Source organism: Acanthochromis polyacanthus, chromosome 13 (assembly GCF_021347895.1).
Source record: "Acanthochromis polyacanthus isolate Apoly-LR-REF ecotype Palm Island chromosome 13, KAUST_Apoly_ChrSc, whole genome shotgun sequence".
NCBI classification, from domain to species: domain Eukaryota; kingdom Metazoa; phylum Chordata; class Actinopteri; family Pomacentridae; genus Acanthochromis; species Acanthochromis polyacanthus.
Genome location: NC_067125.1, coordinates 7143318 through 7157085, shown reverse-complemented (window position 1 = coordinate 7157085; position 13768 = coordinate 7143318). Strand labels below are relative to the sequence as shown.

The window sequence follows — 13768 nt, the reverse complement described above, 5'->3', positions numbered from 1 at the left end:
CAGCACGTCACTCTGACCGGCTGCTATCTGTCCGACAGGCTCCTCCACTTTCACCTGGCAGTCTAAATTTAGGCCAGACACGGAGTTCAGGCTGTTACCACGGATGATGTAACAGTAGAGAAGGCTGCAACTGCTACAGAGGTTACGAGAAACTGAAATAGGAAGGCAAAAGGTTAAAGCCTCAGGGCCCTCTCAGGTTGAACACATGAGTGTAAAACAAGATACAGAGTTACAGATAGAAGAGGACTTCACATGTGCCCACAACTGAGACTTCAACACTTTTCAGTCACTTGTATACTGCTGATAAAATGTGGAACCGTCTTTGTTTTCAGCCTCAAGTGTGGCTCTCTCGACATGTTAGCACTGTCTATTGCAGGGGTGTCAAACATGTGGCCCACAGGCCAAAAGCGGTCCTCCAGAGGGTCCAATCCGGCCCTCAAAGTGTAAACATGACAGAGAAGACATCAACTGCAATTTGTACATTTGTAAAACTATAAATTTTAAATATTTTCTAGACAATGACAAGTTGTTTTGATCATAAAGTAAAAATATTAGATTGTTCTTTTGTCATTTTGTGTCTCATTTTGTGTCTCATTTTGTCTTGTTTTTGTTGGGGGTTTATCCTGTTTTTGTCTGATTTTTGTCATTTGTCTCATGTTTTTGTCATTTTGTGTCTTTATCTTTGTCATTTTATGTTTCGCTCTATTCATTGTTTTGTGTATTGTTTGTGCCATTTTGTGTTTTTTTGTCTCACTTCTGTTGTCTAATTTTTGTCATTTTGTTTCTCGCTGTTGTTTGTCCATTACTTTGTCACTTTGCAACTTTGTCTTTTTGCCTCTTCTGTTTCGTGTCGTTTGTCTCATTTTTTTGCCATTTTGTGTCTCGTTTTTGTTATTTTGCATCTCATTTTTGTAACATTTTGAATTGTTTTTGTTGATTTTTTTTGCCTTTTTTGTAATTTGTTTCATGCGTTTGTCATTTTCTCATTTTAGTTGTTTTGTGCTTCCTTTTCGTCTTGCACTATTTTTTGTCATTTTGTGTTTTGCTTTATTGTTTTTTGTCCCGTTTGCGTCATTTGTCTCATTTTTGGTGTTTTTTTTGTCATTTTAAAAGTAAATACTATATAATTCAGTTCCAGATAGCTGTGACTAAATGTTGTGTTCCTTTGTAGACACTCTGATCTGGAAGTTGTAATGTGGAAATGATAAACTCAGGAATAATATTGTTGAAACTGAATTTACTTAAATTTGTTTGTTCTTGATGTTTTGTGAAAAGATAGTTCCTTAAACGGGAATATTTTCAGAATGTGCTTTTTCGTACTAAAACAAAGGAAACATTAGGAGTTGTGGTTATTTATAAGTTATGATGTTAAGATTTTACGGGTCGCTGGAGATCAGATTGAGCTGAACGTGGTCCCTGAACTAAAATGAGTCTGACCCCCCTGGTCTATTGTAAGCGGCCGCTCTAAGCCGGTCGCTGATCCATCGGTGTCACCAGACTTCTGATCGTCACACAGCAGCAGCAGATCCACTGCAGAACCACACATTAAGATTGCATTTGTCTCTCCCAACACTATAAATAGAACACATGAATTTATGATTATGCAGTTGCCAACTCAGACTCCAGGAGACACATCTGCTCTGCGTGGCAACTCAGCGCTAACATTTTTAAATACCAATACCCACTCTGAAATCTGCAGCTGCAAATAAAGCTGTGCCATGACGAAGACTAACAGTTACAACATGAAGATTTTGATTCCATTAATTATTTTGTTACCCTGTTGCATGACTGTCTTCTAAAGGCAGAAAAAATAAATCAACATAGTCAAATAGTAATGTTTAATTTAGATTGTTTAATGTTAATTCCATGCTGTGTTTCAGTAAGAACAATACAGATTCCCTGTCTGTGGCTCCAGTCAGATATCCAGTAGTACAAATCAGCTCCAAGTTACACATAATGAAGCAAAACAAGAAGAGCAACGAAGGAAACCGCAAAAGAAAGAAACCCTCTGAACCTAGAAGAGTTTTAGTAAAAAGCAGGGGTGAAGCAGCAGAAAAGAATATTAATTATTATTTGTTAACTCATGCAAGCACTGACCATTTTCATTTTAGGGCTCTCTGTCGTAGGAGCGGGGTCAAATTCAAGACGGGTGAGAAATCTCCCAAGTTTTTCTCTTTTTATCCCCCCCATTAAAACCACAAGCTACAGATAAATCAACCTTCAGAGAGTCAGCATGTGTGCACAGTTACAGTATTTCAGCACAAAGTACAGTCAAAGGACAACTACGAAAACATGACAACAGAATCACTATGGTGTAAAAGTTAAGCACTTCTTTGCCCCACGTGGATATCGCGAATTTTGCCAACTTCCTTTGAAAAACTAAGTTAACAAAAGGGCACTTGTAAGTCTTCCAAACTGCCCGTAAAAAGGTAAAATGATCTGCATGACATTTCACTAAAAACAGAGATAAAACAGCTCCCATAACTAAGTCAACATTATCAGTAATAAAAGTTAATTTCTGTAATTACATTAAGAAAAAATTCTCAATACATCCAGCAACTGATAAAAATATTGAGGAAAAAGAAAAAGCAAAAACCAAACAAAAATACAATAATGAAAACAAAGATAACAGTTTCAGAACCGCTTGTACCAGGACAAAAACACAAAACAATCCAGGGACCTCTTTCTTTAGCTTCGCCTTTCTAACATCGTATTTCCTGTCTCAATTAAGTGGTATTTACTTGAATGATGCGAGGGCTAATATAAAATAATAAAAAAGAAGAAGAAAAATAAACTTGTTGGCTCCGTGACCCTGCTGGGTCCTGGAGCTGCAGGGGTGGAAGAAGAGGAAGAGGAGGAGGAAGAAGAAGAAGAAGGAAGGTGACTCGCAGAGAGGGAAGACGAAGGGGGAGGATGAGGAGGAGGGGGGGGGGGTGTGAGGAGTGCGAGGAGGTGAGAGGAAGGAGGGAGGGTCTCAAGTTGTTGGCTGTTGGTGGCATAGTCTCACTGGGCCTCATCCTCAACGTCTTGCAGTGCCTCTTTGTTCTGTTCTTCACCTGCAGGAGAGAAAACTTTCTGTAAGCGTTTGTGGAATTAAAAAAAAAATATCTGGCAAGGATCCAACCGTGACAGTGACTGAGTGGCAGGCGGGTTAACATACTGGCTGTTTCTTTCTGGGTTTTATCTGTAATAAAATGTAATTGATGATAAAGTAAAAGTATGGCTCAAATTGGGTATACAGAGGAGTACGTTCAGCACGGAGAAATATCTTGATGAAAATAGAAATGATTTTATTATATAGTTGGAGGACTGCTGCAGCATTTGCATTGCCTCTCTTTTCCAAGAACGTGAGACTTTAAGAACTCTGCTACCAACTGACGAATCAATGCAGTGGATTAAAACGAAGAATTTTTACTTTTGGAACAAAGTGAGGCAGAAATATAACGCAGCAGAAAATACAAACACTCAGGCACAACCAGCTCAAAACTGCACTTAAGCACAGTCCTGTCTGAATAAACCCCTGCTGAAGAACAGTGTCATCTTGCAGCAGGAAAAACTACTTTTAAATGGGTGTGGAGTGGAAACATAATCCCAGGTCAGATCGGTTTGAATGAACTCGCTCCTTAGCCCTCGAGTCGTCCTGCGGGTCAAAACGGACCCGTTTCAAGTTGGAAAGAAAAATATTTTCACAGCGAAAACATCTACATTTTCAACATTTTAGTGAAATTTTTTGGTGAAAAAAAATGTTAAAAAAAGATTTCTTTAAGAACATTCAGAAAAAAGATCGACCAAAATTTAAAAAAAAATAAAACAACAACGCTGGATTTTGGTTGATTTTTTTTCTGAATGTTCTTAAAGAAAATATCAGAGGTTTTACTGATAAATATGTAATCATTTTAGATATTTTTAGGCTTTTTTGGGAAGATTTTTATTCATTTTTTGAAAATAACATTTTTTATCAAATTTGAGGATTTTTTAAGGAATAAAACTTTTAAGGAATTTTCTTCCTGAAGACTTTGCAAATTTTTACAAATTTGGGGATTTTTTGCTGATTTTTCTCAGAAAAGAGAACAATCTTTTTTGGTGCCTGTAAATGAAGACAACAGGAGGGTTAACAAAAAAAAAAAAAAAAAAAAACTTCCCCAAGTGGACCTTTGTAAAAACTGCATCGAGTGGCAACATCTGTCCAGAAAAACCTGCATGCCAAACATAACTGACCAGTGTTTGGTGAAATCAGAGCTGATACAGCGCGAGGACGGAAACAAACCAGAGTGAACAGGGTTTAAAAATTCTGTCAGTTTAGCTTTTACACAGACATGCATTCACATGTGCAGTGGCAATGTCAGGACCAAATACTTTACATCTAAACTTCATGAACACGTCGTAACTGGAGGTCGGCTCTCATTAAAATGGTCGACTGAACTGTTCAGTGTGTGCAGGCAGTCCAGCATGCCGATACAACGATCTAAACCTGTGCTTCTTGGTGCAGGTTTATCAGGCAGCTACGTGGACACACAGCAGAACTATCTGAAGAAGAGCAGCTTGTGTCTGGCTGTGGGGAAGGATCTAAGATGGAGCCACAAGATCTAAGCCTGTTACCACAAGTGAACAACCGAGCTGAATGAGTGAGCGACAAGCCAACAGGTGAGTGGACTGAATCATTAATCCCCGAGTTAGTGCAGAGTAAAAATAAGGCAGCCACACACACACACACACAGCAAGGCGTGGGTGAGCAACACTTACAAAGTACAGTTAACATGGGAAATGAACAGGTTTGTTTCCTTTAGGACTCTACAGCAGAGAGAATGAAAAAAAGACAAGAGATGATGAGTCACCGTCAAATAAGAAGGTGAGGATGCTCTGCAACGCAGCCAACGCAAACTGCTGCAATGAATGGAGGAAGAGAAAGAATGAACCAAACAGGGCTGAATGATCTGAAGCATTTATATCCAAGCTGCATTTTTTAATGCTACAACTTTCTACTTTATCTTTGATAATTAACAATGTCTTACGCTTTAGCAACTCAGCAGCTACGAACAACAAACTGACTAATCGTTCTGACCTGGTAGACTGCAGTAATATGCTGTCTCCAGTCAGATCAGATGCAAACTCTGATGTGTGCTGATGACTAAACCCTTTATGCTTTTTCAATGGCAGAAATCGAGGAAGAGACATGTAAATGTTCAGGTCTAAACAGGGTGGACTGTGTCTCTCCACTGGTGGGAGAGAACCAAAGCGTGGCGTGTCTTTTCCTGCATAAACCTGCTAACGTTACGTGATAACCGCATGTCAGTTTCAGGTAGCTACTCACTTCAGCAGTCAGGAAGTGGCTCTGCAGACCGACACATTTAGACAGAGCTGTTGGAGTCTTCCAATTAAACATTTAAGCCCATCACATTGTTCCAAGTTTATACTTAGAAAAGAGCACTTCCAAGATCTGGGAGTGTGAAGCAGTTTGTACTGTCAGTTTGTAAAGCTAACATCTGGTGAAACAGCTCAAATGGAAAGGTTTCAGAAGTAGACTAGGGGCTGTCAGAGACCTACATGTTAGATTAGATGTACCAGTGGTTTCTAACTATTACTGTCCAACTGTGAATACATAGAAAATGTGCGCAAAAAGGTCAAATTTTAAATTTTTCTCATGGTGGTTAAAAATTAAAGCACACATTTGTCCTTGTCCATCTGCCCCCCTACAGTTTATCTGGTGTGTAATTTCATTTATAGAAATGTATCCACACACTGATCTCAATACCAGAGTTAAAAATCCTCAAATCACTCAGCCCTGATTCAAATATTAAAGGTTAGGAAAGAAGGTGACGATTGTTAGGTAGGAGGATTCCAGTTTGTCCTCACATAAACTAACCCTACACCTGGACATGCACACTGAGCACCATGATCCTCGCTGCTCGAACTGGAGTCAGTAGATCATTTGAAAACTATGTCTGAGCTTCACCGTCGGACACTCTCAACAAATACATTTTTTAAAACACAGTTTCAAATTTACATCAAGAAGCGTGTTTCAGTTAAAGGAACTTTCTCTGGAGAGCAGGAACCTTTTGAGGAAATCAATTCTTCTAACTGCATTTCCACAGGAGGAAACGAGGTCTAAATTCCAGGCAGATAATTTCACCCCACAAAAAGTCCCTGGCCAGCGTTCATGAAGGTTCAGGAAGTTTTGAGGTGGGGCTTTCAGCAGGGAATGCCACCGGTCAAGTATATTAAGGTTTCTGCAGGAACTCTGTGCATTTCTAATTATTCACCCTGCTGTGAAACACAAACCATAACGTGCTGTAATATCCAGGAACTTCTACCTCTGACAAAGCTCCTGGAAGTTTGTTGGAAAAGGACCTTACCCTCTGATCCTCTGTGGCTTTGTAGCTTTTTAAGTGGTTGAATGCTGTAAGAGCAGATTTTCAGCAGGAGTATTACGGCATTTCTCTTAGGAATATATGCAGAATTAAGATAAAGTAAAGCTCAAACTATGTAGTCCTACGTAAAGACAAGATAAAAACATCCCATTACCACTAATCACTTTGGCCTGTTTACCAGTTGCACCTATTGTACCATTTGGTTCAACACACAAAGATGAGCAAACAGATTTTTAACAAACAACAGCCTCTGGACACAGCTGTAACAGACCGTTTTAGATAACATGATACTTTAAATTTACTATTTAGACTATTGCTGCTTTTTTTTACTTTTAATGAATGTCACATAAAACATAAAGCTCATAAAAACGGAAGCAGAACATTTCATACAAGCACAACAGAACATTGATGAAGTTGCTCACTGCATTAAAACGTGGTGAAAACCCAATGAACATGTTTTGTAGGAGCATAACAGGAGATGAGCGAGTTAGTTCAGTGTCAGCAGTTAGTCCTGAAAAGAGAGGTTCTGCAGTAACGGACAGGTCCACAGCAGAAGAAGACAAATTTAATACAGCGTCATATAAAACATGATGCTAGCGTTAGAAAAAGACCCATGGTATGAGACTCTTACCTTCTCCCTGCATATCTGAAGTCCATAGTGTCAGGTTGTCACGTAACAACTGCATGATAAGTGTGGAGTCCTTGTAGCAATCTTCACTCAGTGTGTCCAGTTCTGCAATGGCGTCATCAAACGCAGCCTTTGCCAACCTGAGCAAACACACTTTTGTTGAAATCACCTCATGCTTCAACATGTACGTCTGAACAGTCAGGAAATATACTTAAAGTTTCTCTCTGGTCACTGATTAAACCTCTAAAAATTAATCTTCGTGTATCAAAGTTAGACAGTTTTTCAATAAAAAAACAAAACACCAGTCTTTTTTAAAATGGCTCAAATGTAATTCTGCTTCCTTTAGAAATCTATGAATCCCACCCATCCACCACTCCAGCTGTTACCTCGCCTGCAACTTTGCTCCAACGTTGTAAAACTAGTCTACGCTGCACAGTGTCAAGTTGTAATGTTGGTGTAATTCAGCTGTACAAGATTAGACTAGAAAGCAATTCTGAAGAACAATAATAATCTGAATAAAAGCCCCCACCTTTTAAGTAGACAGGATCTAATTCTTAGGTTTGTTGCACCTGAAAGTGTAGCCGTCTGAATCTTAGACCGTCACTGTTTACCTTTTAGTTTAAAAGTGGACATGTTCAGCTATATTCTACAATAATCACGTGTTTAGATTCTGCTTATGAAACTCAGGTCATGTTCATCTGCAAAGAGTTCCTGTTAAATATGTCTTTACATATATGTGACATGCAGCTAAAGTCACACAAAAACGGCTTTAAAGGGACAGTGTTAATGCTCTGCTGTTGCCAAGTCTGAGTCTAATCCTAAATCTAAAGCAGAACATGGTACTGAAGGGGATGGGGGTCAACTGAGAAAGAGACTTTAGTCAGAGGTTCTTCTGACTGCTGACACAGCTTTGAGGGGGTAGCTCAAGTGTTACGCAACAAAAAATACTGTCATTCTTCACACTTAATGAAGCAAAAGACATGTACTGATAGTGACACTGTGTTGAAGAAACATTAACCTGCAAGCACGGTCAGGTGAGTTGAGTATCTCGTAGTAGAAGACGGAGAAGTTGAGGGCAAGGCCGAGACGGATGGGGTGCGTGGGTGGCAGGTCCGTTGAGGCTATATCGGTGGCACTTTTGTAGGCCACCAGACTGTTCTCTGCTGCCTCCTTTCTGTTGTTGCCAGTGGCAAACTCTGCCAGGTACCTGTGGTAGTCACCCTTCCTGGAATTGGGAATAAGAAAAATTTAAAAAAGAGGTAGACAAAATTGACTTTTGGTATCGTTCACCAAAATAACAAAAGCTGCAGTGTTGTGATGGTCTCTATGGAGTCACTTGAAACACAGGCTTCTGTTTTATACAGTTAGTGTACAATTTGTGAATTCCCTGATACTGATATAGTTTTGTCTAAGATGAACCACTTCCATGACATTTGCTGCCTTGAAAGTACTTCTTAAACAACTAGCGAGCTGAAAAACAAAAGTGTATTTGACATGCTTTGTCAGTCCCAGCATGTTTAGCCATTAACCTGTTTATTTAGATCACAAAGCTCGTACATTTTGTTGTAGAAGACTTTAGACTCTCCAGAGACAGCGGAGGGGAGTAGATGCCTTTCCAGTATACCCAGGATGTCATTACAGATGTCCATGAGCTCCTTTTCAATCTGAAAACAAAGACATTTATTCAGTCAGAAACAACTATTTGATCAATAACCACTAAAGCCCTTGCTCAAGTACAAATCATACTTCCTGTTACTGTGTCAGTGAGAGTCCATGTATTTTGGAACATTAATCGCACCTTTAAGTTCCATGCTAACAACATTCTCATGATCAGCTAGTTGCTGTAATATTTCCAAAGTGATAACAGAAACACGTCCCCCCCAAGGAGTTAGAGAGCAGCTAATGAAATCAAGGTGTACCCACTGCTGAATCCCATTAGGCTGACTGCAGTCCAGCTGCATCTCCCATCTTTCTAACACACTCTGGCCTCTCCCAGAATAATAGCAGCTCTTATTTCCCTTCATAAAAGCAGGCGAGAGTGGAGGACATGCCAACTATGACTCAGATGCAGTCTGTCCAGTAGCTGCTCATAGTGTATATCATTAACATGAGTTGGTGATCACACATTAACACAGCAAATCTGAAATGCTTTGAAATAACAAACATATCTGGGACAATGACACACAGTGAAATAATATACACGCTTCTGGTAGACACAGTCTAAATACAAATTCTAAGCTTGTTTTTATGAAGAGACATACTGAGCCTGCATAGAGTGCTTTACCATTTGCCTGTATTCCCGGATCATCTTCAGTCTCTCTTCTCCGCCCTTGCTTTCATCCCTGCCCTTGTTTTCTTCCCTCTGTTCGATACTGCTGATTATCCTCCAGGAGGCTCTCCGAGCTCCGATCACATTCTTGTAGGCCACTGACAGCAGGTTCCTCTCCTCAACTGTGAGCTCCACATCCATACTGGCCACCTTCTTCATCGCCTCCACCATCTCTGTTGAGGAAGCAAGTGTAACACTCCTTTGAGACTTGTGATTTGTAACAAGAAGAACTTGCTTTGAATTACCTGTGCATCCACATGGTACACTTGACAGAGGAGCTTCTCACTAGAGTGGCTGACTAAATCACGGTTAATATTCAAAAACTATAAAATATCTAACATCTCATTTCTTTTAAGTGCAGCCTCTACTGATGATTGAGATGTAAATCTATGCTACCTGTGAATACTTACTGAAAAATATTGTCATTTAACTGGCAATTCCATGGGTCTTTGGTTAATAAAAAAAAGTGCTTAATGAATGAAGCATTTGGCCGGCTGTGAAGTTGTGCTGAGAAATAATAATTTTTGGCTCATAAAATGTCCAGGACAGGTTTAGGTGTGCCATGACAGAGGGTGTTCAGGGTATATGCTGAGGCTGCTTTTTTACCAAACCGCTACCTACCTACTGGCACCAATCCAGAAAACACATTCATATGAAAATCAACGACATGTAAAGCCCTTTCTTGTTAAAAGTTGTATGCCATCATTTACAGCTGTTGGGACATCACCACTTGATAATGATGACTAACTTTGTGGGTTAAAGAGGACAGCCTGGGCCAGTGGCTGAAGCAATCTAAAAAATATTTGACTTCTCCATACTCTACAAATTAATTCTTTAACAGCATATCACGATCTGATAACCCACTGCAGAATAACAATATGAATTGGACTACATTCCAGCCAGATTACCATTCAGCCAGTAAATCATAAATCACTCTGTAAATACACTCGGTCCAAATCCCGTGAATGAGTCATGGTACATTCACTTAACGTTACTGGGCAACGTATGACCGGTGGCACAGGCTGTCGTCTAAAAACAGCCTCTACAAGGCCTGTAATGGCATGACAGGCTGACAGGAGTGAACCAGATAGAGGAAGAGGGAGTCATTTTCGCCAATCGATCTGTGCAGCCTGCTTGCAGAAGGGGAACACCCCACAAAGCGAACAGCTGCCCTCCCACTCCCTGCTAACACACGGTAGGCTTCAATTAGCTAATCTCACTATGTCTATCTAATGTTGAAGACGACTATCCTTTTTAGTGGAGTAATGCAAAACTTTGTAGCTTAATACATTACAATTAAATGACCCTGGGAGTAGCTATAGCGGCTAACCGAGCTCAAGTGTGAAGCTACAGAGTTAGCATGGTGCAGGGGAGGCAACCCCTGACAGCTCACGCTCCAGTAATCCGCCATTTTGTTATAGCCCCTTTCGCTAATGTTAGCCAATGTCTGTCTCTATCGTGGACTTATCCGAAAACAAGAAGGCTTTCTGGCATTAGCCATTATATTAATGTTCCGATAGTTTTCTCCAACACGAGACCACATGCCGTGTCAACAAATAGTTTGCTTACAAACAGAAGTAGTAGCTAAGTTAGCTCTGTAGCCAACCACGGCTAAGCCCTCCAATGTAGCGCTGCTGTGTTAGCAAGCTCACAGAAAAAGTCCCAGCGGCCGACACTCCGAGCCGGCCTTGAGAGTGCGCCTTACCATCATATCGCTCCGCCTGCTCGGCAAGTTTCGCCTCATAAACGTAGCACTCTCGCTCTCCCATTGTGTATCGAGATGCGGGTAGAGTAGCAGACTAGCTGATCAAAGTGGTAGGTCTTCAGTGATAAACACGGCGGTGTGCCCGGTGTATCGGCGGTTCCTAGAAACCGACTGGGTCGATGAGTGGTGTTCCGCCCCGCCGGCTGCGCTGCTGCTGGGATGGAGCAAAGATGGCGACCGGCCTCATCCGGGTCCTGCCCATACGCACACAAACCGGCGCCTCTGATTGGTCCCCGTTTCTTTCTGTTTTTTCTGTAGAGCAGTGGGCAGAGCTGCTGTAGCCTCGTTTAAAGAGTAACCAACACTGAATCTTCGTTCGTTACATCTACAATCAGTGTGTTAAACCGGCAGCAATTCTGTCCTGTTTTTAAAATAAATGAACGATAAAGCAAAGAATAACAACAAACAAACAAAAAAACAATTAGTCAAGGTGGCCCAAGTACAGGCGTCATTTATATAGAGCTTATTAAAAATTGTGCTTTTCGGTAGAGAAATAAGATTTGCCTATCAAGTTTAAATACTAAGGTTAAGACTCCACGGTGGGATTTATAATGTAAATGTATCAGAGTATATTACATCTCATGGTTAAATCCCTATATTGGATCATACTATATTGCAAATCCACATGACTAATTTAAATATTACGGTTAAGAATACGACATCTAACACAAATTTATCTTACTAAATAAAATGTTGAAGTTAAGACCCTACAATATTGTATATAATAAAAATTACACTGACTAACCGAATTGTTAAGACACTTCAATATTATATAAAAAATAAATTTATCTAACTGGCTTCTTTAGGGTTAAGACACTTATATATATCTTACAAATTAACCTGACTAACTTAAATGTTAAGACCCCACAAAATTATCCAATAAATTACTAAACAAATTTTAAAGTTAAGATTAACTTTGACTCTGGAATAATATATTCAGGGTGTCCCTAAAGTCTGGACACAGGAAATTTTTTTTGCCTCCACAGATTAAATATGGCTTTGTTGAAAGAAGAAAAAGTTGAACTGGTACTTCTCAGTGGAGGTGAAGGATGGGCATATGGAACGATAGAGTTAGGGTTAGGGAAGTGATTTTTAGGGGCTAGCATGAATTTTAGCCATGACCTATTTAGTTTGTCCATGACACTGCCTGTTTCTTTAAACTTTTTAACCATCGTCACCACCGTGGAAAAGCCAAGTGGAATCCTCTTTGGATGACGTGCAATAAATTCATCTGCTATCTTTCCATATATCCATCCTTCATGTCTACTGAGAAGTACCAGTTCAATTCTTTCTTCTTTTGATAAAGCCTTGTATAATACAAATTTACCTAACCTAAATGTTAACAACATATATATATATTTCTATAGTCCAACAAATTACATGTGTTATTTTAAAATTAAGGTCAGGACCCCCCAACATTACATAGCCTAATTTTTTTTGGGATTAATTATTAAAATATTTAAGTGAAGACAGTACAATATTATACATTTTAACAAATTACTTAACTCGTTTCAAAATACTATATACAGTATAATACAAATGAATCCCACTTAAGTGTTAAGGGGAAGAACCTACAATATTACAGAGCCTGACAAATTACCTGACTGATTCAAAAATTGAGATTAAGACCTTCAACAGCATACCTTCAGCAGAACCAGGATCAGGAAGGGCAGCCATCTGCGTGGACTGTTGGGTTGAGGGTAAACGGGAGAGAGAAAAGGAAAACCGAGAGAAGTAGACAACAAACAGGAGAACATAAAAACTGGATACATTTGTGGGACAAATAGCTGTAGATCACGTTAACATCATGTGACCGTGGCACTCTAAGTACACTATCGTTCAGAAGTTTGGGGTCACTGAGAAATGTCCTTATTTTTTAAAGAAAAGCATTTTTTTTCCAATGAAGATAACATTAAATGAATGATAAATACAGTCCAGACATTGTTGATGTGCTAAAGGACTATTCTAGCTGTAAACGGCTGATTTTTAATGGAATATCTCCATAGGGGTACAGAGGAACATTTCCAGCAACCATCACTCCTGTGTTCTAATGCTACATTGTGTTAGCTAATGGTGTTGAAAGGCTCATTGATGATTAGAAAATCCTTGTGCAGTTATGTTAGCACATGAATAGAAGTGTGAGTTTTTAAGGAAAACATGAAATTGTCTGGATGACCCCAAACTTTTGAATGGAAGTGTATGTTTCAGTGGGGACATCTCAGTTCTTTACATATCTGCACAGCTAGCGAGAAAAATACTTTTGTGGGTCAGGTGAAATGACACTCTGACAGACAATATTTTGATGTTAATATGAAGGATTGGAAAGTGCTGTTATGTTAGAACAACACACAAAAAGGACAATAGGTCACCTGCCATTCAAAGTATATTCAGCAAAATAGTCAAATATTGTGATATGGGGCCGCACGCAGGACCGCTATAACTACTATCTCAAAATACACACTGACAAAGTTACTTACATGTGCTTTTCAAGTGTATAATTAATAGGTAGATGTTATCTCAAATTTCTCTCAGAGGTTTTTAGTAGATACATAACTGCTTAGTAAAAGCCAGTGGAATTGGAAAAGTTAGATATTAAAGCAAATGAAAATTTACACCTTCATTTACTCAGTTATCACCATTAAATTAGCATTAAAAATACCTTAAAGCCAAATACTTTC

The 13768-nt window shown here is 39.4% G+C and overlaps 1 protein-coding gene across 1 annotated transcript; it reads right to left on the bottom strand.

The window, feature by feature from the left end:
• Positions 1-1832: 1832 nt before the first annotated feature.
• On the bottom strand, positions 1833-11272 carry ywhae1 (tyrosine 3-monooxygenase/tryptophan 5-monooxygenase activation protein, epsilon polypeptide 1). Its single transcript, XM_022209195.2, has 6 exons — positions 11031-11272; positions 9281-9498; positions 8554-8660; positions 8015-8221; positions 7000-7136; positions 1833-3056 (listed from the first exon to the last, which is right to left on the bottom strand). The coding sequence occupies exons 1-6, from the start codon at positions 11092-11094 to the stop codon at positions 3004-3006; spliced, it is 786 nt and encodes a 261-aa protein (XP_022064887.1). The 5' UTR covers positions 11095-11272; the 3' UTR covers positions 1833-3003.
• Positions 11273-13768: the final 2496 nt, after the last annotated feature.